Here is a 25,909-nt window from a genome sequence, read left to right as displayed (position 1 = left end):
ATGTGGTGTGCTTAGATGAAGCCAACATGATTTTAATGCTAGCAGATGAAAGAAGAGCAGCAGAATCAATGTCCCTGCTGTTTTAGGACTGTTAGGGTAAATCTGTAGGCCCAGTTATCACAACTGTGAGCTCCACGGTGAAAAGTGAATGAAAGTTCATAAAATGCCACAATAGCCTAGACCAACAAAGGCTGATGGGGAAAAGGTGCAAAAGGGAGACTGAATCTGTACAAACAAAAAGGCTGACTGATATAACTCAAGGATTGCGTTCAGATCATGCCTGGTAAACAAGAAAAGTGTGGGAAATCAGTGAACCAAAATTAGTGTGTTGGAAATAAGGCCTAACTGGTGGACAAAATAATGAGGGGATGGGCTAGCCCACCCATCAATCCCTTTTGGGGTCCTTAAAAGACTTTTTGAGGAAAATTGGAGGACATGAATGGAAGAGGGCAACGATTGCTGACTGAAAGGAGGGGAAGGAGTGAGCTCTACCAATATGGCTGCCACCTCCAGTATCTCCTAGGACTCCAGAATCCACCATAATGCCACTAGAGATCCCAAAAGATGTTCAGACCAGATCGGGCCAAAGAGAGGAACCTAGATGTCATCACTACCTCCGCCGTCTGACTAATTCCCAACCACCATGTGGGATGTGAGACTCTGCCATCTACCCTCATCCCCACGTGTCCTCCTTCCCCCATTTTATTTCTTCTCATTTCTGTCCTCCTTTGTCTTCTGTCGGATAAAAGTCTGGGTTAGCTGGCCAAGACTAGATATTTTGTAACACTGTTGTGAGCCTGTGACCAAAAGCGCAACTAAAAGCAGTGCCCTACACAGCCCGATGCTGGTACAAGTTTGCCAGGTCTTAGAGTGGTTAATAAGATTGTGTTCTGGGCCTATTTTTCCAGCAGTGAGGTGGCAAGTGAAGGTCCACACCAGCGTCAGAAGCTGCATTTTCTATCTTTGCTGTTCTTTTCACTCCTCTCTCGTGTGTCTTTTAAGAAATGGGAACAGACTTTAACAGCTCCTGCCCATCTCAGCTAACTTCTTCTGTTTTTCCCCCAAGACGACACGTATTACTATTTTTGATACCACCTAAAAGATGGTCAAACAAGTTTTTCCCCCCCACCCCTTCTAATGACTCTCTTGAGTTAAAGGGAACAAGGGCTGTTGTTCGTATGAAAGCCTTACTTAATATTTGACATTTCTAATACTTGAACTGTTTTTCCTTCTTTTTCTGTATCTTTATTCAAAGGTTAAAGGGATTCTTAATGGTGTGTTTGCCATGGTACAACACAGGCTGAGATCTCTGTATACCAAACCCTGAACCTTGTTTAAAATTGACGAATGTTGGACAGCATTAAGTCTTTGGGACCATATATTCCAGTCCTGCAGCTCGTAAATAAACCTGAGGGCAAGAAGCCTGAAGATTATTCTAGTTAGTTATAGGAACAGCTCCCAGGTTTCCTCAAATCCATTTTAAAGAACAGAGGATGAAATTCCAGTCCCACTGAAGTCAATGAGAGTTTTGCTGTTGACCTGAGAGTAGCCCGTATCTCTCCCAAAGTGGCTTGAAATGTATTTGAACTTTTTGTGGGGTGTTTTTTATATATATACTTATTTCTTTGCCAGTGTCACACTGTCTGGAGTGGCTCAGGACCAGGAGTGCCTACATCAGGGCAGACTGTCAGAAAAGAGGGCAGACACCTCAAGCTAGTGGTGTGTTCTATAATTAATTAGATTTCACCAAGCCAGTAAGAAGTGTGGACTCCTAGATCACTGTACCAGTCTTGCCATGGAGTCAGATAGTCTCCTTTGACTCTCCAGTCTATCTTGCCACCCAGACAAACTGGACTTTGTGATAAAATGGTTACTTACACCAAAACTCACGTCATATTTAGGTTGCTTCCAGTCCCAAGAGACCAGTCACTTACCCCAGATCAACTGGTACCCTAGATCTTACACCAAAGACCATGCTGGTAGCCAGTCTAACTAAGGGTTTATTAGCTAAGAAAAGGAAATGAGAGGTTAAAGCAAGTAAAATACATGCACAGGTGAATCACAGTTTGTGATTCCAAAGGGTGGCAGTGATGTACTAAACTGCCAGTTTCCCAAAAGTCTTTTCAGGGTACTATGATTGTCTCGGAGGATCTCTGCCTTGCATCTGGCGCACTTCCCTGTAAGAATCCAAACAGTTCAGAGATGAAGGATCTTTCCTTGAATCCATACTTATAGCTTCTTCTCACAGAAAACAAGCCAACAGTGTAACTACCTAAATGGGCTTTTCCTCTGATGATGGAGAGTGAGAAATGCCATTTGTTCTGATGATTGGAGGTCAAAGATGCAAAGATCACTTGCTTTGAAATTAACTCTTTTCTGTTAGGGTTCTTCATTTGCATTCTACAAGGCTTCTTTCTCCTTTGATGGGTTAGTTGGTTACAGGGGTATCACAATGTAAATGTTTGCTTCTACTTTATAATGGGATGTAGATAAGTGAAAACAATGCAAGTAACATCCCATTAGTTTTTGTGACGTTTAAACACCTAATACTCTCTTACACATTTAACAATCATCTTGATCTATATAATGCACAAGTGAATTGGCCTGGGGCTTTGACATGAGCTGGCACCTGATCTGCCAGTGTCCCAACCAGTTCTGCAGAACAGATGAAATATCACCAGCAAGAAAGAAAAATAAGCCCCTCTTCAGCAAATCATCGACGTACTTTCCTAATGAAGAATTTACTAGTCATCCTTCAACTAAGCACTTAACCAAGTTTTTTGACTACAATAGGGCTTAAGCTCATGCTTCAATCCTTTGCTGACTCAGCCCATAGATAATACTGTTTTAGGGACCCAACCTTTACGTCTGACCCACGGAGCAGCGCACTGTCCTACCAGTCTCTCAGGGGCACATGCCTCCATGCTGGTGCAGCTTATCTCTGAGTGCTGGGGCCTTCACACTGCCCTTCCCCTTGCTAGATAATGTCACACATGCATCCCACTAAAAACCAACACAAACCCGTCCGTCCTGGGCTCTCCCTTGTTAATACTGAAGTGATGGTTCAGCCCTTGTATGGGAAATTCTCAAGCTTGTTTTGCAGGCAGGAGTTCTTTCTGGGCCCCTTCTCACCAAGGCATTCCATTCCCAAAGTCTTAACCCTTCCCCTTGGGTTCCCCCAAGCAGAGGCAGACCCTGATTTCCCCAGAAGAAAGCCACTGTCCGCACCAGTCCTTCCTCCGTTACAATAGAGCCTCCAGCACAGAGTCCTGCCTCCTCAGATTTCAGGTCTGTTCCCAATCACCTGCTCTCGAGAGGAAAACAAACCAGGCAAGGTCCGAGCAGGGACCTGAACCCCGCAAAGTCACAAGCTCAGCCTGTGACCTGCTGCTAATATTTCCCCTCCAAATTAAAAAATGAAACCACAAACCCATTTTCGGAGAGCCTGGGCAAAGGGTTCTGCTAGCAAATGAGAAATCGTTTGGTTTCATAAGGCTTTGCCTTCAAAAGAATCCGGGCACTTGAAGTGGGAAAGCCAGGAAGTGCACGGCTCTGATGGTATTTGTGGGAGTCTGCACTGCCACTGTTGTTGTTTTGTTTGTTAGCTGTGCTTTGGCATTGTATATATTCTGTTGACAAACGCAAGTATTCGTCCATTGTGGGTCCAGTCCTGCAAACTCTCATCTACATCAGTAATGGCTTGCAGGACGGGCCCTGCTTGTATCCAGAACATCTAATTAGGCTATCTCGTTACACATTCCATCCATAGTACTTTAAAACTTACAAATGTGATAAAGCAGCCTACAAAGAAGATGAGAGGTAGATTTGACTTCTTCCATTTCAGATTTAGTTTGTTTTCTTGCATGAATAGATCATAGCCCTATGCAAAATCTAAATTTGCTCTAGATTTTCCATGGTGAGGAAAACCATCCACTGACTGGTTGGAAATGAGTCAGGAATATAATGTTAAAGGCCTCTCAGTTTAAAAAGTTGTTTTGTTTGCTTGGGGTTTTTCATTGATACTATATATGCAATATTTGAGTGGCCAATGTTTTTGTTATATCTTTATTTGCATATTCAGTAATTTAAAATCTCTGTAGGTGAAGTGGCTACAGCAACAGGAAGTGAAACGACGAGTTAAGAGATATGTTCGAGGTGACCCTCCTTTGATTCACTTCAATGACCCAATGTGGTCTAAAATGTGGTATATGGTGAGTATCTTCAGTAGTCTTCTTTTTGCTAGCCAGGTACTTTTCTATGGTAGAGTTGTTATTTTACAGCAAGATTACTTTTTTAAAAAATGGAAAGTTTCATTACCCTTCACTTAACCTCGTTGGTAGTGTAGCCCATTGACTTCTGTGTTTGTGTCAGTGAAAGTGCTTTGTAGCTGTATTAATATTTCCCAGGCTGCAGAAAAATGCCATTTTAGAGGCAGTGTGGCCTAGTGATTGAGCATTGGACTGGGACTCAGGTGACCTGGGTTCTCTTTCTGGCTCTGCCACTGACCTGCTGGGTGACAGTCGGCAAGTTATTTCCCCTCCCTGTGCCTCAGTTTCCCCATCTGTAACCTGGGGAGGAGGAGGATGATATACTGACTTCCTTTGTAAAGTGCTTTGAGATCTGCTGATGGAAAGTGCTATAGAAGAGCTGAGTATTCTTGTTCGTTGTAATGAGCTGTCTTTCATCATGATCATTTTATCACAGGTACACAATTCTAAGCATAAAAGGTCTGAAACTACCTGTATGCAGTAACATCATTTTATTTTGGTTCATTGACTTGTGTTTGGCAGGGAAAGTCATTTAAAATAAAGTCTCTTGATAGAAATGTTACTTTGTATGAATATAAAGTTGAAGATCCATCCCTAAAGTGGAAGAACCAAAGAATATTAAGATTTCAGTTCCCCTCATTAACTTGTTTGGGGATTTCTTGATCTAATATGTAAATTTTAAAAAAAACCTTACAAATAGCTTGGTAAACTGTGGAATGTAAATGTATTTTCAGATTAGTTGATTTGTTTGCACAGAATCATTCTTCAGCAGAATTGGGTGATGCTTTGAACTCATTGGCACATTGGGGTGAATCAGTTTTATAATCTGCCCTTTGCTATTTCTGCCCTCAGCACTGTGGAGATAAAAACAATCACTGCAGGTCAGAAATGAATATTCCAGCAGCCTGGCAGAGAGGATATACTGGCAAAAATGTGGTGGTGACCATTCTTGATGATGGCATAGAGACAAGCCATCCCGATCTCATACAAAACTATGTAAGTAAGAAAAAAAAAAAAAAAGTTTGCCGCTTCTCTGTAACCTTTTAGACTGGCATGTCAAATGGAAAATATGATGGGGAAATGGGATAGTCCTTCAAGGAAAACGGGAGCAGAGACTTTTTTCCCCCAGTGAATTTGTTTCTGAAGAACTTAAATTATGCTTTTATTTTTAAAGACCAGCCATCAACAGAATACACATAAAGATTTGAAAAAAATCAAAACTTCAGATTTGAAACAAACATGTTTGGAAACTCCATTCCCGTTGGGGATTAGCCAGCTGTCTAGGAGATGAAGGTTTACAAATATCCCACCACCGTCAGTCGCCTGTAGAGTAAAACCAGGCATCCTGTGGCCAAAGACAAAGATAATGTAAATGGCTTTGCTCAGCCAGAGTTTGAAAACAGATAATAGAATATCAGGGTTGGAAGGAACCTCAGGAGGTCATCTAGTCCAACTGCCTGCCATAAGCAAGAGCAATCCCCAATTTTTGCCCAAGATCCCTAAATGGCCGCCTCAAGAATTGAACTCACAACCATGGGTTTAGCAGGCTAATGCTCAAACCACTGAGCTATCCCTCCCCTTGTCAAGCAAGATATAAGACTTTCCATAGCTAATCAGTTTCCTGGCCCTGGGAAGTTTAGTACCTGAGTGAGGCTGACTTTTTACCTGAAAGATCCTGATTGCCAAACACCCAACACCCAAATCACATTCCAGTTTGGCAACATGGACTCTATCACCTACCTCTCTAGCCTGATCATGACACATACTGGATGGAGGCAATAAACTTAGTACAATTCTCCTGGTTCTCACCTGATCCTCATTTGACGCTGAAGACTCTGACATGCCAGTCCCTGCTGACTCACTGCTAGCTCAGTATTTGGATGATGTGGGTGTGGGAGTGGAATGCCTCTCTCGGTTATAAACAGGAACAGAAACACTTTTTACCTGTCAAGCCAAGAGTTCACTGGCTGATGTCTCTCCTGCAACAGTTGACAATGTTCTAATACATAAAACAGCACACGGTGCAGCATTCCTACAGGGCTGCAAGATACTGACAGAGACCATTTCTGACAATCTGAGTCTTCTGGGCCCAGGATTCTCTTCTTTTCGCTGCTTTAATAGGTTTGAAATGTCTTCGTTTTAGGTGTGCCCTAAGAGTTAATGACAGGTTTCAGAGTAACAGCCGTGTTAGTCTGTATTCGCAAAAAGAAAAGGGGTACTTGTGGCACCTTAGAGACTAACCAATTTATTTGAGCATGAGCTTTCGTGAGCTACAGCTCACTTCATCAGATGCATATCGTGGAAACTGCAGCAGACTTTATAATGCAGTTTCCACAATATGCATCCGATGAAGTGAGCTGTAGCTCACGAAAGCTTATGCTCTAATAAATTGGTTAGTCTCTAAGGTGCCACAAGTACTCCTTTTCTTTTTGCTAAGAGTTAATGATTTTTAGTGTCAGATCCTGGGTTCTTACTCTATTTTCCCTCATTCCATATCAGGCAAACTCCCATGAGTGAGAAATGATGGACCGCAGGTTTTAGCTCACAGTGCAAAGCTTGTCATTTTTAATAGATTAATTCTTCTTTTCATTTGTTTCTAATAGCTGTAAAAGAGCCTGGACTGGTGCTTTCTAAACACTTCTAAATAAGTTAATATAAAGAAGGGCCCACACCCAGCAAACACACAGGCATGTTCCATTGGCTCGCAAGCAATTACACACTAAGGAAAAAGAAGTTCCTTGTAAATTTCAGTGAACCCTTTTAAGCTTTTTCTCCTTCGGGCTTGCAAGCTCTGGTTACCAGCCTGAGGAGTATGCTGGATTGAATAATGAATGCCAGTAGCCTTTGTTAATCTTAAGCAAATACTTGAGAATTAAATTAGAAGTGCCAGGTTATTGCATAGGCCATCTCCCCAGCCCCAGCCCCTGGAGTGCTCTATTAGTGCTAATGTTGCATCTCACAGGTTTTTCATTTAAGCATTTCATTTCATTTGTAGAGTGAACACTTTATAGCCTTCCTGAAAGGCGTAATTGGAAAAGCAGAAAATATTGAACCACTTTCTTGTCAGTGGTGAGACCAAGATTATAACCTTAGGGAAAGGGCACTCGGCAATAAATGAGCCTGGCATCCCGGTTATGCGTGAACTACCGCTGAATGATAAGGTGTCTCTGTCTATCCGATCCCAGCAATGAGTGCAGCTCCATTTACATTGCTGCTTTGGAGGGGAGAAGCAAAGTCTTCCCAAGCTAATGTTATGATCACTTACTAAGTGTAAATTCCAAGGGGAGCCATGCCTTGCTGGGGTGTGCTTGGGTGATCTCTTCCTGTTACACTTGCTGTGTTAATTCAGTGTTTCTCTAAGCGGGCTTTAGGTCTGGTCTGTGCTCTGGCTAGTCACGCTCACTAACGAAAGTGAAATGTTTTTAGGATCCTCAGGCGAGCTATGATGTCAATGACAATGACTGTGATCCAAGCCCACGCTACGATGCCAGCAACGAGAATAAGTATGTTGCATTCCTTATAATGCGCCTAGCCCTTAAATTGTGTGGTACTTTCCAAGAACTTCCCAGACATTTAAACACCTAATTTTTACAGTTGCTTCCTCCCAGAAGGGTGGGTTAATAGTACAGGAAGCATTAGTAGTATTGGGATTTCATAGATGGGGAAAGTGAGGCAAGAGAGCTTGACTCCTGCAAAGGTACTTGTCGGAGCTAGGATTGGAACTCAGGAGGGGAGGGATTAGAACTACGGGGGGGGGGAATAGCTCAGTGGTTTGAGCTTTGGCCTGCTAAACCCAGGGTTGTGAGTTCAATCCTTGAGGGGGCCATTTGGGATCTGGGCAAAAATTGGGGATTGGCCCTGCTTTGAGCAGGGGGTTGGACTAGGTGACCTCCTGAGGTCCCTTCCAACCCGGGTATTCCATGATATGCCAGCTTCAAGCTCCTGGCTCCCAGTCCTCTGCTTTGCCCATTAAACCAGTATGTGCACTACCATCCAGCACGTACATGATGAATGTTACACAACTGTGACGCTTTGTAAGTCATTTTAGTAAGCTGTGAATATTTAAAAGTAGAATTACTTGAGTGGGGTCCAGCTTATTTCATCTTGCACATGGTCTCCAGTAGCCCCCTTGGCCCAAACCGTTCCTTCCTGATGAAGGGAACCCCACCGCCCTCCTTCTGGGGCTTGTGCTGTTCTTCTCCCTGGTCCCTTTGATTTGCCCTTCACCAGGCAACCTTCCACTCTGGCTGGCAACAAAGTCTGTCACAAACAGAACTTAATGGTGTCTCTCCCCTGGTAGTTTACCTCAGTTTTAAACTGGGCCCAGCCTATCTCCTCCTTCCCAAGGAGTCTCAGACCCTCCTCTGATTCAGCCACCACTCCCTGGCTTTACCTGGCTGGAGCTCAGCCTTCTGGCTCCGGCGTCCAAACTCCCCTGGTGTCAGGGCCTTCCTTGCAGGAGCCTTTCTCACTCTCTGCAGTTTCCTGAGCTTCCTCTCTCTGTTTCTTGTTCCTCTCTGTCTCTTTATAAGGAAACACCTGTCCCCTATCAGGCCCCACCAGGGCTGTGAATGAGGCACAGGTGAACTGGAGCAGTTCCCTCTTCTGGGGGGGAAGACGTATGACATGTAGGCATCAGTTTAATGTCGCCCACCATCTTCAGATAACAACACACTGTGCTTCCTTGCCCACTTCTTAAGAACATGGGATGTGCCAGACTGGATCAGGCCCCTGGGCCATCTGGTCCAGCGTCCTGTTTCTGAGGAGGGTGTTAGAACTCTCTAATAGGGAAATGTTGGATCATCTGTCTTCACACGGATCTCTAATAAAGATTTGCTTAAACCCTAAAGCATGAGATTTAATATCCCCTCCAAAATTCTTATTGTTAATTAGGATGAGTCTGAAAATTCTTGATAGCCATGTAAATGTCCAAACTCTTTCTGAATCCTGTCAGATTCTTGGCCTCAGCAACTTCCTGTGGCAATGAGTTCCACAGTCTAATTGTGAGTTGTGTGAAAAAGTATTTCATTTTATCGGTTTTGAATTTGCCACCTTTTTATTGACTGCCGCCTTGTTCTTGCATTTTGAGATCAGGAGAACAGAAGCTTACCTTCTCTAGACCATTCATTATTTTATATATTTTTATCAAGTCCCTCTCTTATTTGTCCCCTTTCTAAATCTCTTCCAGTTCTGCAATATCCTTTTTGAGACAGGGTGACAGCACTGATTTATATAAAATCACACACTTTTACAGCAATTGTCCATGGTCTGTCAGCTCAACTCCCCCTCCCCACCCCAACCCCTTATTTTAATTTACTTCTGGCCTCCTAATAGTGGTGTATACATATCTGGGATCATACAGCGTAGCTCTCTTCATGTGGTAACAATCAGTTGCCAAGTAACTTTCTATCAATCAAACAAATGCAACGCCAATAAACTCTTCATGCCCTGTGTCCCAAAATGTCTTTAGAAAATGAACAGCTCTACCATTTAAGATGAATGAGTCTATTCTCCACCCTGTGCACAATAGGCCTCATACAAGGGAATCTTCTAAAGGCCAATTTGTGAACAGAGAGGGGGGTGAATGTTCAACATGATGTTCAGGGCTTTAATGTTCGTGTGACGTCTGCTGCTGCTAACAGGAGTCGTGTGGCAGAATCCTTGAAGAGCTGACTGGAAATGTGTCCTCTAGTCTAAAAGGACTAACCAAAAACTATTTTTAAGGGTCACCATCTGTGAATTCCCTTAATGATGCCAAGCCTCTAAGCACTTTTCCAATTTAGCGGATTAGATGTCAAAACGATATCACACTTTTTGAACCTAAATTAAAGTGGGACTTCCACATGGCGGCACATTTGAAAAGGAAACATTAATACAAAAAAGCAATTTACTTGGCCACTAATTTCCTCTATTCCCCTGGCCATTATTGTGTTTTTGAATAAAAAGCTTCCTCGAGCTCAAGTCAGTTTTGTCTGCTGCGGAAGTCTTAAGCCCGTGTTCATGAGCTCACCCGAGGGATCGGGATGTCGCAGATGGAGCATTGTGACATCACTGTAGAATCCGAGAGGGAGAAATGATGGGATACAACACTGCAAATAGCTTAAGCAGCAATGTGACTGCTAGCAATGGCGTCATGATGCTGAGTGTCACATACAATACATACACACGCTTGGTCCAAATCTGTGTTTGACTCTGCTGTCAATTATTTACATGGAAATGTATCCTGACTTTCAATTCTCTTTTCAGACATGGCACCCGCTGTGCTGGACAAGTTGCAGCTAAAGCAAACAACTCTAATTGTATCGTGGGCATCGCGTACAATGCAAGAATAGGAGGTAAGGCTGACACTATGCTATGGCTCTCTCACTGTGTGTGGTTTGCTACTTATACACCTTTATTTCCTGGACCTATAGTTCTGCCCGCCTGGACTGGTGGGCTGTGATTTCTTGAACTGAGATTGACGGGGGACAGTGAAACTCTGGAGCAGTGACCTGGTTTGGATCTGCTAAAGTCTTGAATCATTATTGTCCTTGATTGAGAATGACCCTGAGGTGCCCCCCCACCCTGGATAGCGAAGCCGTATTTTTGAGAAGAGGTTGGGAACCTGCTGATTTCAGCTCTTGAGGACATTGCTGACAATGTGCCCTCTGCATCCTGTAGATCCTCAGTTAGTACAAATCCACAGGTGGCTACAGCTGGTTGGAACGCCTTCCCCAAGATATGTCGGTTTCATTGGGAAGGGGTTCTTTATTTTTGTTTTTTTGAGCAAGAGATTTTCTCACACTCTGTAGCCTGGCAATTAGGGCATTGGCCTGGCATGTGAAAGACCCAGTTCAAATGCCCACCCTACCTCATCTTGAGTGATCTGGGACAAAAAGCTCTGGTCTGGATCACGCAGAGCAAGGATTTGAACCTGGGTCGGCTACATTCCAGGCGGTGCCCTAGTCTGCAGGATGAATGGGAGCACACACCCCAGTCCAAAACTGGGCACTAGGATATGACTCCTGTCCCCAGAAACTTTCCAAAGGTTTTGGATTTGTTCCAGCATGGAACAAAAACAAATTTCGAAACTTCAGACTTTGCTGCCAAACAGAATTGTCGTCCTACAGCGAACTGTACCGGTGGCCCCTTCTCATTGGTAGTCAGCTGCACCAGCTTCAATTAGGGAAGCTGCAACACCCCAGTTCAGCTCAATATTCACACCAGAGATTAACACTCCACTTGTAATCATTTAGAAGGGCTAATCTGGGAACCATGGCTGCTTGGATGTTTGCCTTCCAACTGGAACTGACAGGGGAAGTCAAAGGAACAGGGTTAGGTCTTCATTTGGTAAAGGACCAGTTTTGGAGTTTGCAGGAGCAGCTGCATGCTTTTTCCCTGTATGATCCTCCTGGATTTTTTTCCATATTTAAATATAAAATTGAGCCAATAGGTGATTTATATAGGATTGCATCTTTTACGGAACCGGTCTTAAATGGAACAAACAAAGCTTGCATAGGCTTTTGGGAATGTATTCAATCAGGTCAGACCCTTGACTGTCTGTCTGAAAATTCCTGGCAATGTTTTCACTTCTTCTTGCATCTAAATCCTGGAAATCCAGGACTTGGAATGGCAAAGTCTGTCTCGCTGCATGGTTCAGTCTCTGGGCTCTTCGTAATTTGCCTTGGTAGCAATAGATTTTACTGGCAAGGCTGCTATAAAATACTGTTCTCAGCGGCTGCTGTGTGCAAGCCGCTTGCCACTTTCCATGATGTCAGTGCAACTTGTGGAGCAGGGAATTGCATGTGGTTTTCTCACAGCTGTGCGATCCCACTTCGCTGCCCTCCACTCAGCTGCTGGAATTGCACGCCGGGGAGAGGCCTGGATGCAGACTGGCAGGGGAGTGCCTTGCCAGCATTGCACTGTCTTCCAGCTGTTTAGGAGTTGGCAACGCTGCTAGCGGGCGGCAGTGCTTCCTCAGTGACTGAGCGGGAATGCTGCCTCTGAGAAGGATGCTGGGAACATGGGAATGGGGCTGCACTGGCTGTGAGAGGATTTTCGGGATGCTGCCAAAGGAAACGTAGGGTAGGGTGTGAGTAGAAGAGGGGAACCGCTCCTTTATTCCTGTTAGAAGAAAAGGAGGACTTGTGGCACCTTAGAGACTAACAAATTTATTTCAGCATAAGCTAACACGGCTGCTACTCTGAAACCTGTCTTTATTCCTGCTGGGTTTCTTTCCCCTATCCCTGACTTTCCTACCCCTTTTGCTTCCTGTTTACCTCCATTGTCCTCCTTTCTTTCCTATTCTCTACACCCTCATTCTGGGTTCTTTCTCTTTCCCTCGTGTGCCCGCCTCTCCTATCTCTTTAGACAGAGGCCGCATGGGCAGTTACCTTTGGCCCAATGTGCAATGGGGCCGAAGTGGTGGTGGGACATCTGTGGTTCCTTGATTACAGAGAACCCTAAGTCAGCAGGAGACCATGCACTTTCCGGAGCTAGACAGAGGTCCGGTTCACCTTGTGTCAACCACACATGTCCCCTTTCCAACACCATCCTTCTCAAATCTCCCTTACAGGAAACGGCTCTTCTCTTCTGCATCCCTTCTTTGCCCCCCTCCCCCTGCTGGTATGCAGAGACGAGCACATTGTTCTTTAGAAACGGGGGGTGGGGGAGCACAGGGATGAAACGATTGCTGCTGATGCTGTCGATGCGGAGGTTGGTAATATTGGAGGCTGGTCACTTTGAGAGATGCATCTCTTGCTGCAGGTAGGTCCAAGCACCCAGAGTTCAGGCCCTTTCTGACCCACCCTTGGAGACCAAGAACCCACACCAGGAGGGGGGGCCGCCCTTTCCGGCAGATGGAGATTTGAGCTGTTAGCATGGTTTGCAGTAGGAGCCCAGCTCCGCAACTGCCCTGTGTTGATTAGAGTTGCTCTCGCATTCTTTGCCCATGCAACCTGGGCTGGAAACGGGTGCTTCTGACGCAGAGAGAGTGCGTCAGGTTTTTGATGCTCCGTGTTCTACTCTCCTGAACACTCAGCATGTTGGATATAGGATCTCCAGGTGCCCTAGCGGTCAGGCTAGCCTGCCTATTTGCGCTGTGGGTAAAATTGCTGGCCCAGTGTTTGAACAGTCTGATCCACCTACCTGTGTCTCTTCAACACATTTTCCTACTCCGAGCCAACTGCAGAGCAACAGCAAATGTTGCTAGTTAATTACATACATTGAGATGTTCCTGTCCTCCCCTCCCCCCAGGAACCTGTTTCCATTTAACGAAATATATTAAATAAATAACTGAAAATGTCTTATTTTTAAACTACATGTTTGTACAAACCCCGGCACAATGGGCCTCCTGCCCTCTGACCCTGGCACTGCTGTAATACAAATAACAAACAGTAATGAAGTAAACAAATCATTATCAGTAAATTGGATTCATGATGCTAATGAGAATCATGAAGTTCATTTGCATTAGCATATCTATGAACCATTCAGATTTAGAGCATTTTAAAGGATTAATTTACCCCAAACACTAATCTAATCAGCTTGGAGTTCTGTAGTTACAGGGTCAATGACATGTAGTGTCAGTGAATCTGTGGGGCTGACTTTGCAAATGGGGTAGAATGAAGGCTGGAATTGTCATGTATTACAGGCTACCTTTGTGTGCAGCTGCAGACCAAATCTACAGGAAAAATCATTTGTAAATCAGTTGCCGAAAGGTCCTGCCCCGTCCCACTTCCCCCGGCCTGATCTGTCCCCTCATTGACCCAGATAGAACTTGCAGAGTCAGAGTTCAAGGAGGGGGACATGAGCCTCTCCATCAGCCTCATTTTAGGAGCCTTATTTGACACCTTGCAGAGGGCAGATGTGGCCCTTGCTCTGTTACCCTCTGAGCATTAGAGGAATCAGCTTAGTACTTGTATTAATGGGAGGAAGGCTTTAGACCTGGGCACCTCTAGGTAGACGTGGTCCTGACCCAGTCTCTCTCCTTTGCTTTAGCTTAGATATGGAGAAAAGAATTAAGCCTCTTCCTACACATCCACCTCCTTCAAGGCTCCCCCTTGGACTGTCCTGTCTCCTGCCAGCATCTCTTCCCTGTTAGCTCTCTGAGGTGTCTGACATAAAACCCTCTGAGGCAGAGGTCGCAACAGCTCAGCAGGAGTCCATCAGGGGAAGATTCCCCACAATGCCTCAGGAGAGCAGAGGGACCCTGGCATCTGTGTAAGAAATTCTTGGTGGCTGTATGGGGAAGGCGAATCTTGAAAAATGCCCACAAGCCACTGTGCCAGCAGCAAGAGCTGAGGCAGTATGGGATAGCAGTCAATGCTTTCCCAGGATGCATTGATACCAACATGGTTATGGAACTTGACAAGGGAGGAAGTGTAAATACCGGTGACTTAGGCCAGGTCTACACTCGAAAAGGTGTTCTGGTGTAGTTATCCTGCTACAGCTATAACCGCAAACCCCTAGTGCAGACAGAGCTTATCCAGTGCTTAGACCAGTTCCCCGAGCCCAATAAGCTACACCAGCAGCAGCACGTTTATGCCAGTATAACTGAGTTGACACTAGGGCTTTTGCCAGTATAGAAATGTGACAACATTACTAGCAAAAGTTTCTGCTGTAGCCCTGGCCTCTGTGTTTGGCTGGGGGAAAGAAGCTGCAGCATGGGAGCAATACAGCTGTGATTGCACTCGCTGCGGGAGATAGCCGGACAGTTCTACTCATGTGCTTCTCTCTGCGGTGTGAAGATCACTTAGCTTCTTCCACCACAAGCCCAGGTGCTCGGGAAAAACGCCGCTGGAGTGCTGGTTGGGAGACAGCGAGGAGATTGCCCCAAGCTTCTGGGCCTGGGCTAAACCCCAGGCTGGGATTTTTCATTTCCTCCTGTGACATCAACTTAGCAGAAGAAAAAATAATTGTTGAAGAAGAAACCTTGTTGACAGATACCGTATTTCCCTGCCGTATCCTGCCACCAGCTTACCCTCCACTCCAGAAGCCATACACAAATTCCATACCTCATCTCCACTATTTGAGACCTAAGCGAGGGAATCCTGGAGACTTTCGTTTAAATAACTAGAGGCCTTATTGTACCCACTTGGCCCTGCCCTGGAGGCGGCTCCCGTGCCACTGGAGTTTGTAGAGGATTGGTTTGTCTCTGGTGGGTGTTTGGCTTTCGCTGGTGAGAGATAAGTCCCGTTTCCATGATTCCATGAGTGAGTGCTTCTAATAAATCAACCACTAGACACCCCCCAGAACGGGGGTATCTCTCTCTTTTTCACTTTAGAGTGTCCGCCTAGTTCTCTGCATGGATGTATTCGCGCACGTGCGTCCGTGTGCATGGCACATCTGATTTCTCTGTGATCCCAATGCAGGGGAACAAACGCAGACCCTGTTTTGAAATGTTCGCTCTCCATGCAAATGTGGCACATCACATCCCCTGGCACTCTGTACTGGTCAAAGGCCCTTGTGACAATTCCCTGTTTTGTGAAGCAGGCAGCACTGAAAGAAGCTAATGCCATCGGTATAAATCAAGGCTGTAGCAAAATGAGGATGCTGATTGCCTGGTGGAAGCAGGGCCTTTCACTTCCAGCGACTGCAGCTGGAGTTAAAGTACTCTGCCTCCTACAGGATCAGGCCCTAAAATACACATGGTATATTTCAAGCGCACACTCCTTAATAACCCCGGAGGCAGGAATTACTTGCCAGCTTTATAAAAAATGCATTGCTCCCTTTTGAATTTGACTTCTTTAATGAGCGCCTCCATGTGTGTGCATGTTGGGGAGACCAGGAATGCTCTGTCGACCAAGACAATAAAACTGACAGACCGCTTGAGGTTGTAGGTTTGGGTCAATTTTTTGAAACCGAACCCTATAGAGTTACTGATTGTGGAACAGAACATGCTGTCGCTTAAGCAAAAGTGATTCTAGATGGATTACTAAAAGAAACTCGCGATTAATGAGCAAAACTTGTTGGGGAGGCCTATTTGTCACACTCAAAAAGCTACAATCTAATTTTACTTGATGTTCTTCAATGCTCTTGCATTGCCATTTGCTGTAGGCAAAATACATTACTGCTCAATAAACAAACAGTGATCCTGGCATACCTTCTTTTTTCCTTCTCTTCTTTACAGCCTGCATTCTGAAACTTTTATTGCTTATTCTGTGGGAAATAGCTGATTTATTTCCCCCTCCCACCCATCTTTTATTTAACTTTGGTTTCCTTCTTCCAAACTCTATAACCTATAGATCCTGCTGCAGTATTCTATAAATCTGGGTTTGATTGCTAGCTCTGCTAGCTATGTTGGATCTGCTATGTGATGAGACTGAGGGGATATTTTCACTCTATACAAGTGCACAACTGGGAACAAAGTAAAGGGAGAATTTATACATCTTATTTTTAAGCCCATGTATGTAGGTATGGACAGTACCATTGCCATTGTGCCTTGCAAATGTCTCAACACCTGTCTGAGGCATGCAAGTATTAGCCCCATTTCAGATGGGGGGACTGAAGCACAGAGAGATTGTGACTTGCCCCAGGTCACATAGGATCTGAGACAGGAATTAAGTTCAGTTCAGATCTCCTTAGTCCCAGTCCTCATACACATGTCCATCTTTTTGCTGCAGACTCACTAAAGGCAAATCCTTCATTGGTTCATAGACAGTCCAGATGGGCGGAGAGTCCCCGTCAGGCCTGGGATGTAGCTTCACCTTCACCCCTTACAGGACTTGTCAGATATTAAATTACAAGATCTGAGCCAAAAGGCAAGGTAGACGTGATGTGGATGTGAGGAGCATCTCTGCCTGACCTGCCTTACACCTAATGCATGTAGTCCAGCGAATGGTTTACATTGTCCCAAAGCTGCTGCTTACTCCAGCTCTTCTCCTCTTACATGTAATGCTGGACATGTCGCTCTGAAGCAGAGTCATCCATTCACGAGCTGAGGTTGGTCCCAATTCTGCAAGGTGCCAGGCACCCCCAACTCCAGCTGACTTCACTGGAGTTGATAGTGCTTGGCTCCTTGCAGGGTCAGGCCTGGAGATTGAAAGCTAGCTTTTCCTCCCACCACGTGACGGGCTGAGTGCTTTGAATTATGATGCTACAAAAGGTTTTCTCTTAAAAATGAATAATGTGCAAGATAAAGTAACAGTGATGTGAAAACACTATTTCCCCTCACATCTCTCAATCCAGGATAGATTAAGCTGTGATAGTGACCAGCTAACTGAAAAAAACGTGTTCTGTCTGAATAATAAGTGCCTGTGTGGCACATGCCAAAAACCAGTTCCTTGTCACTTGCCCATGCTATTTAGGAAATTTAAAATGCTGTTATAAAACACAGCCCTGCCCAGGGGTTACTTGTTAGTGTTCTCTTCAGTTTTGTTAGTTCACTTTACAAAGAAAGGAAGCTTTGGTAAATGTCTTTGCGCCTTTGCTTTGTATTTTGAAGATTGTTCCCTGCTGGCAGCAGACGGCATTAGAAAAAATATATTTGAATTGCCTGTAGTCGAGAGCACGGCTGCAACAGTAATTAAAGCTGTCTGCATTTGTTTGGTTTAAGAAAAATAAATGTGGAAAGGGAAGTGCATTTTTATAAACAGGCGTCTGGTTGGCTGGCTCCAGTAGGCACTAAAATGATCCAATGCTACCTTTCAGACATGAGACCACTTAACAGAGTTACAAAACTAGACTAACTGAGCATCAAGGAAACAGATGGCTCTGAGCTGCTTTTGTTCACTCTGTTGATGTGCACCAGGGTGGCTGCCTTCTGAGAGCCCCCTCTTACCATGGGGGGCTCTGAGTGCCCTGCCCCAGTTTTCCTCCTCTCAGGTACCCCAAAGACTCTCCATGCCAGGCTCTCTTGCCTCAATAATGTCCCTCCTTGGGGTGTTTTATTATCAAAACCTAGTGTAAGGCGTTTAAAACATTAAGTCTTGACACAAAATGAGGTCAGACTACATGATCCCAAGGGATCCTTCTGGCCTTGGAATTTATGAATTTATGAAAATCCATGTCTCACCTCAGTGCAAACAGCCATTAAAATCACCAAAGAGACAAGATGGGTGAGGTAATATCTGTTATTGGACCAACTTCTGCCGGTGAGAGAGAGACCGGCTTTCGAGTTCCCTGGGCCTGTTCCAGCTCCGACTGCGGCGTCTCTCCTACACACCCAGCAGGGCCGCAGGAGCTGAGCACGGCCCCCCTGCAGTCACTCCTGACTGTGGCTGGATGCCGTGGCATTGGCACTGAGGGAAGGAGACTCCTCTCCTCTGCTTTCCAGGTTGAGGACAACCAGTTGGCCCAGGGTCTCATTAGCAGAGAGGTGGGGAAGGGACAGGGACTCCCCTCTGAAGCCTGTTCCCCCTGGAACCCTTGTCCCACCCAGCCTCCTTGGAGCCTCTGTTCCCATGAAGTGAGCTGTAGCTCACGAAAGCTTATGCTCAAATAAACTTGTTAGTCTCTAAGGTGCCACAAGTCCTCCTTTTCTTTTTGTTCCCATAGCGTGGTTCACAGCTCACTCCAGTTTCACCTTGGGTCAGGCTTTCCCCACTGGATAACCTCTGTGATCAGACACAGCCTCTTCCATCGCCATGGGGATTTGTCAAGCCAAAGGCAACCTGTATATACTTCCTTAGCCTAGTGTTCCATTAACAGGCGATGTATGTGAACATTGTCTCTAGTGCATGGGAAGGCAGGGTCTGAACTCGCTCACATTGATCAAAGTGGGGCCTGGTGGTAAAAAATAAATTTGAGAGCCATTGCTGCTATCTAAATCCAGGAAGCTGATCCACTGCTGTGTTCCCCAGGCAGGGAACTGTCACACTCCAGTGGTGTTAGTTACAAACACCTATCGCCACAAAAGCAGGCTTCTCAGCTCAGTTCCTGCCCTACAGGAGCACATCCCCAATCAGACCGGGGAAAGAGTTCCCATTGCAGCCCAGGGGAGATGGGTGTGTCCCCTCGCAGCGTCGTGATTTGATCGAAAGTCTCCTGACATTTGGAATGTTTGGTAAATACCCAGCTGCTGGAATCAAGTGAATCTGCAAGAATCTCAGCTCCTGGTTTTTAAAAGTAAGTTTCTAGCCCTGCTGGCTGCACAGAGGAGATGGAAAATGTGAAGTGAGTGCAACCTAAAGGCTTTAAAGCCAGACTGCAAATAACAAAACCCAAGTCTATTGTTTGGCTTAAAAATCATGAGCTTTAAAAAACAATCTTATGATTTTGGGGGCCTGATTCATGATTTTTGAATTCTTGGGGTTGTGCCTACAATGCTGTATTTACACCAGGGCTGAATTTGTTTCACAGCATCTCTTTGGTTTCCCGATAAACTGAATTCTTCGTCTACTACCACTTCCTGGTTTGGAGCTTCCCAGTGAAATGCAGCACAGTCTTATGAGTCTTTAACATCAATGATTCAGTGACAATGTTATACCTTTGCCACATCTTCTTAAATTGGCTCCATTCCCCTTTTTTGTTCTGTCTTCCCATTGGGCATTTGCCATCAAGTTGCCTCGTGCTGCAGAGACGAGCCAGACAAGCATCCTCTCTTGAGATTGATGGGAATGCTTCACATGGCTGGGAAAGCGGCTTCACCCAATAAGCCCTCCCAGCTCTGTCACTTCTGTAATTGAATTAGTCTTCGCAGTCAGTGATTCACTGTTCCAAAACCTAGGTCCCTTATGTATTGGTGTGAGGAAGACGTCAAGAAAAATGATGATAAAGAGGCTGAGCTGAAGTGAAATGTGCGTTCACACCTACCACTTTTCCTCCTCTTCAGCATGGCAGTTAGAGCATCTTGATGTCAAGCTTTAGAAGGCTTCTTTTCCAGTGATCAGGTTTTGCCCCCTCACCATATCTCTTGGGCAACTTTGCTGGCACTTTGCAGATGGCTGGTGGAGCTGCTGTGAGGTTGGACTGCAAATGGTCTGCTTGTCCTACTGCGTTTTGGATATTGTGTTTGGATTTTCTCCCCTCTCTGACTTTTTCATCTTGATTTCAAGGGACTGATGAATCTTTATTCAGTTACAAATAAAATTCTTGCCATCTCTTCCAGGAGATATGAACATGGGTTGACATTTTCAAAGCCACCAGAGGAGTTTAGCGAGACAGCTCCCAGCTGTGTGTGTGGCTAGCTGGAAGACAAGAGGTCTTCTAGGTCATGAAACGTTTCAAGGCAGCAGGAATTTGTTTGGATTCCACACTGGTACGAAACGGAGACCTTTTGAAATTTTTCATGAAAGAGAGAGAGTCCTCCACCCACCCACCCAAGAACAGCCAATAGCCCAGAGCAGAGCAAGAACTGGAACCTGGGTCCTCCATATCCCATTATGGGGCTGCTGCCTATTCTGCCGTCTCCCTCTTTCTCTGACCAGAAATTTCATCCTGGACCTGAGAAGCCATCCTGACAAAACTTTCATTAAAACTCCTGTTTCTGCAAACATTTTCCGTTTCAACAAATCAGTGTTTTCCAACCAGAAACATTTCATCTAAAAATTCCCAGCTCTAATTGTGTGTCCGAATCCCGAGTTGGCTTTGAAAATCTCATCCTGGGGCTTCTGAAGTTCCCAAGGATGCCCACCCTTTACTTACGTTTACTGTGAAGCCTGACAGTCTCCCATACAGTCACCCATATCACGTTGCTCATGCGAGCCTACTGCTCAGTGAGCGATTTGTCTGCCCTAGAAATTGTCTCGTTTACTTTTTAGCAAATGCTTTCAGCACTTTTTCTTTGGGAAGCCGTTAGCTTGTCCCTGATCAAAAGCTGGCACACTGTGTCATTTAGGGGCCTGGTGTAACTATTGCTTGATAAAAGTGCATGAACTAAATGCATTCTCAGACGGGGCTTTTGGGTGAGTATTCAGTAAACAGGTTAATGAATGTCTTCCAGGCGTCAGAATGATTTGATTAACTGTAATTATAAGGGGAGGGGAGTTGTTAACAGAGAAATTTTATGACTGAAAGAATTTTAAAGGCATATTCTCTCCAGCAGATGTGGGACTCTACTAGTGTGACTTTGTGAGTGCTGCTACTTGGAGAGAGAGAGAGAGGAACTCTGGGGAAATGTTTAGATTCACTCTGGACCACGCTGCTTTCTGAATCCTGCTCGTGCAGCGGAACACCCAGAGCGCTCCAAATGACGTATCTTTTTAATTCCTTTCCATCAAATCAGCAACACAGTGAGAGAAAAGTGAGAGGGGGAAAGGTTTCCAAAATAGCATAAGAACTTCACGCAGCAGAGCTCATTAGGGTACCCACACTGACATTGTTTTCAGCTGTTCAAGACATTACAAGCCTTTCAGTTCTCGGCAGCCTCTAACAAAGGCCTTTGATTGCAATCCTTGCACTTTCATAAAAGCCATTCAGCCCTAATGTCTAATGTTTTTGTGCTTTTAGGCGTTCGTATGTTAGATGGAGATGTAACAGATGTTGTTGAAGCAAAGTCGCTTGGCATCAGACCCGATTACATTGACATTTACAGCGCAAGCTGGGGGCCAGATGATGATGGGAAGACAGTTGATGGACCTGGTGAATTGGCCAAACAGGCTTTTGAGTATGGCATTAAAAAGGTGTGGATAATTGAGTGCATTGGAGACATTGTTCCCCCCCCCCCCTTTTTGCTTCATATGAACTTTACATTCGTGTGTGTGTGTGTGTGTGTGTGTGTGTGTGTGTTGGGGCTAAGACTAGTGTGGAGCAGGGTGTAGAAGGTTAAACAAGGGAAAGAAAGTTAAGGTCAAGAGAATCGTCTTGAGAGAGTGGTGACCATGTCCAGGCCTTGTCTATACCACATCTGACGCTGTGGCTACCATATAGGGAGCTGCACTGGCATCCCTAGAAATGAGAAATGGCTGTTAGCTGCAAGATCCTGACTTGGAGCCCCTTTTGCCCTTTCCCTCCCGGATCTGCAAATTATGGAGGCATTCACGTTCTTGACTTGGGCTCATCGGACTTGGTGACAAATAAATAGGAAAAAGAAAAGGAGGACTTGTAGCACCTTAGAGACTAACCAATTTATTTGAGCATAAGCTTTCATGAGCTACAGCTCACTTCATCGGATGCTGTAAGCTGTAGCTCACGAAAGCTCATGCTCAAATAAATTGGTTAGTCTCTAAGGTGCCACAAGTCCTCCTTTTCTTTTTGCGAATACAGACTTAACATGGCTGTTACTCTGAAATAAATAGGAGTGATTCTAACCCCACTCCACGCTCAGCAAAGCAATGCATGGAAAGCTCTTCGGGAGGCTTGATAAAATCTACTCAGCATAGATGTTCCAGGCACATGTCTGGCATTAAAAATAAAATAAAAGGCTTTCCCCAGGGCACTGATCAACACCAGCCTAAACTAGCACTTCCCCGTGTCAGGGAAATCCCTGAGAGAACAGATGGCCCAGAGCTCATACCAGACTCAGGTCTAATTTGAAATCCTGGACTAGAAGCTATGTTGGCTTAATAAATCAAAAGTATTTGAAGGGAGCTCATTTTTTATTATTAATTAGATTTATTCTCCCAGGGACTGGGGGCTGCAGGGAGGGGGATTTATCTCTTTGTTGTAGCACCGAGGAGAGTCCACTGCCCCCACACTCTCACTTCCCCCCTCACTTTATCTCCTACTGTGGCATTCTATCTGACAACCAGCCCTGCTAGCCAGTAAGGAACAGGAAGGACTCATTGTTTCCAAGCCTGCTTGTGCTGCTTGCCTGGTGCTCAATATGGCTGCTGTGCTATGAGAGGTGCACACTTTGCTTCCTGTCTCCCTCCCCTCTGCTTTGGAAGTGTCAGAGAGGTGCTAGGCTTTAGACCTGCAGGTTTGCTCCAGGGCACCAAATTATGTGCACCAGTGAAGCAGGAGGGGAAGTTACTGTCTGACCCCAGCTAGTAATCAGCACATACCCTGAAGCATGAGGATTGCTCATGCCTGTAATACTGTCCAGGCTAGTATAACTACAGACCCTGTTCATGTGACGATCTCACTCTTATTTTAGTCTCACTAAGCTCCTAATATCCTGTCTCAGTAAGTTTGATAGGTTATTTCCATGTTGCATAAAGTATTTCCCTTTATCCGTCTTAAAATTTGTTCCCATTTAATTTCAGTGAGTGACCTCTGGCATTCGTGTTATGACAGAGAATAAACAGAAGCTTCCAGTTGTCCATCTCTGCCTCCATTCTCCTTTTACAAATACTCCTTCCCCAAACACAAATCCCTCTCTTGACCCTTTTCTGGAATGTTCTGCTGCATCTCCCTGGAGCTGACATGGCCCAAGTCAATTCACTATTTAAGGTCCGGTCATAAGCTTGGTTTATACAGTGTCAGGGGTTGACTTGGAGATGTTTAAATCCCTTCCGAACAAGAGCGGGTAGATCAAAAGTCAGTATGTGGAAGCGGGGCCACTCCACTGACCCGACATGTGACTGCAGTAAAATACAAACCATGGCACGTCTTTTGGTCTGCTGGCTCCTGGAGGAACCATGCACTATGGAAGATAGTGCCAGGGCTACAGACCAGGCCACATAACGTGCCCAACACTGGAAAAAAATGATGATTGTGGTTGAAGGATATGAGAAGTAGAAGAAAGCAATGTCATTCTATTTCCTTATTCTCTCTCCTGTTGCTGATACAGCCTGATGTCTGAGAGCTTTTTCAACAGCTGCTCTGCATTGAGTGGCCTTCTTGATTTGAACTGGCTACAGGGATGGTTTCTCTTTTCTGGGACGTTACCACTGATCAGGACCCATTAATACATAGCAGTAGTTTGAAGGAGTGACGGATCCTGGCCTTTGGTTTGGGCGCAGGCACCTCCCCAGACTTTGGAAATGTTAAGGACATTATGATTTATCCTGTAGGAGTACAAACCCACAGGCAGACCCAGATCCTGCTCTGAGGACTTTATAATCAGGTGTGGGTCATGCACAAGATCCAAGGGCGAGGAGTAAGAGAATGAGAGCAGAGTTGCAGGCAGAACCTTCAAAGGCGAGGTTTGCGGATTACAGCATACTTGGATAGATTAACCCCCATCTTCTGGGAGGGTGCTGTATGGAAAACCAGCTCCTTCCGTGCTGAGTTTCTGGAGGAAGCACTATTGCAGCATTTCTTATGACAATCAACTACGCCTGGCAAAAGACCTTTCTTGGTACCCTTCAGAAATCTACCCCTCTTCACCTGCTCCATGCTAGGTGAAAATGCTTCTGTATCCAAGGCTTGTGCCATTTCTGGTACTGTCCACTGAAGGGGAAGAGGTGGAAAGTGGCAGGGATGTTTTGGATGGGACTAGTCGTACTTGTCACAGCTTTCTTGAAAGACTGAAGCGAGCTGTTTGGTCCCTTAAGTCTATGTGGAGGAAAAGAGGCTCCCTGGGGAACCTTAAATTGAAGTTATCTAAATCTGGTCTTGAGAAATCTCTTGGGACTTTGAGGACAAGCCGGGCCTCTTTCTCAAGCCTTACTTTGGCATATTCTCCTCATTTTTCTTTTAGCAACTTTAAATTTTGGGGGGGAGTGAAATGTGGGGAATATCCCATTTTGGCATAAACCCTCGCTAAGGGGTTGTCATGATAAAGTAGTTTAGCCTGCTGGCCAATTCAGCACCGCTGTGAGGGATTAGACGTTGCTGTAGTGAAACAGACGGCCGGCATCTCCTAGGGTGTGGAATACTACATTTGGCATCGCATTGTTTGTTTTATCCTTTGTAACAATGCACCCAGTGTGACCTCGAGCCCAAGAAACATGCATTTCGAAACCTAAATTGAAACGTCGCTGAACTGAAGCAATGTTAATTCAGGAGAACTCCCCTTAACCAGAGCTGAACTCTCCTGTTGAGAGCCATTAAGCCCATCAAAATGGAGACACGCAAAGCTGAAGGACCGAAGTTCTGTCTTCAAATAACCTTTCTATGACCTATGTATCAGACGTTTACAGAAAAGGAAGCTGCAGCTTCCAGGGTTTAGCGCATAGGTCAGAGAGTCAGGACAGCTGGGGTTCCGTTGCCAGCTGTGTCGCTGAGTCACTCCGTGACCCAGAGCAAATTTCGTCATCTCTCTCTGCCTTGGCTTCCCATCTGTACAATCAGGATAACTGCTCCCTAGCTTTGTAAATCTCGTTGCAATTTTGGGGTGAAAGGGATGCATAATTGCAAAGTATCATTACTAAAACAAGGACTTTTGCAGAAAGGACTCTGACCGTGCCCCAGACAATGTTAATTTTCTGTTTGGGGCAGTCAGTCTGCAGAGGGATTCATTGACGTGTGTGTGAATTCTTGCAATGTCAATACATAGAATCGGGGAAACAGGCTGCCCTTTAGACTCTTTTCTTCCCGTATGGAAGATGTGCAATAGAGGAGGCTGCTGCAGCTGATCGGGACACCCTGCCATTTGGATCCCTGCAGCTCCCGCACACACATGCGTGCTGCCAATGGTCAGGAAATGGCTTCAACAAGCATTTCCCAAATGACGGCGCTTGCTGCTTTCATTTACATCAAAAGCCTTCAACTCACTGGAGGAGACATGGTTAGACCCTTACAAAAGTTTCTGGTCCAGATTTGAACCATGTTACCTCTTTCTGCAGAGACCCCCTCAGAGAGGGGGGAGAACTGAGAACCACCTCTCAGAATTCCCTGCAGATTGTCCCTTCAGGGGGATGGGAAACAAATTGAGGCTGGAAATAACAGGGAGGGGAATT

The 25,909-nt window shown here is 45.3% G+C and overlaps 1 protein-coding gene across 3 annotated transcripts in view; it reads left to right on the top strand.

The window, feature by feature from the left end:
* PCSK6 (proprotein convertase subtilisin/kexin type 6) overlaps positions 1–25,909 on the top strand; it is a 118,665-nt gene that overhangs the window by 32,990 nt on the left and 59,766 nt on the right. For all 3 annotated transcript variants that reach the window (XM_073304307.2, XM_073304309.2, XM_073304312.2), the window contains exons 3-7: positions 4,101–4,211; positions 5,121–5,264; positions 7,695–7,771; positions 10,515–10,603; positions 21,633–21,805. In XM_073304307.2, coding sequence (XP_073160408.2) covers positions 4,101–4,211; positions 5,121–5,264; positions 7,695–7,771; positions 10,515–10,603; positions 21,633–21,805 — 594 coding nt within the window. The remainder of the gene's footprint in view (positions 1–4,100; positions 4,212–5,120; positions 5,265–7,694; positions 7,772–10,514; positions 10,604–21,632; positions 21,806–25,909) is intronic.

The sequence above is a fragment of the Lepidochelys kempii genome, chromosome 10, assembly GCF_965140285.1.
Source record: "Lepidochelys kempii isolate rLepKem1 chromosome 10, rLepKem1.hap1, whole genome shotgun sequence".
NCBI lineage: Eukaryota > Metazoa > Chordata > Testudines > Cheloniidae > Lepidochelys > Lepidochelys kempii.
This window is presented reverse-complemented; position numbering and strand designations above follow the sequence as displayed.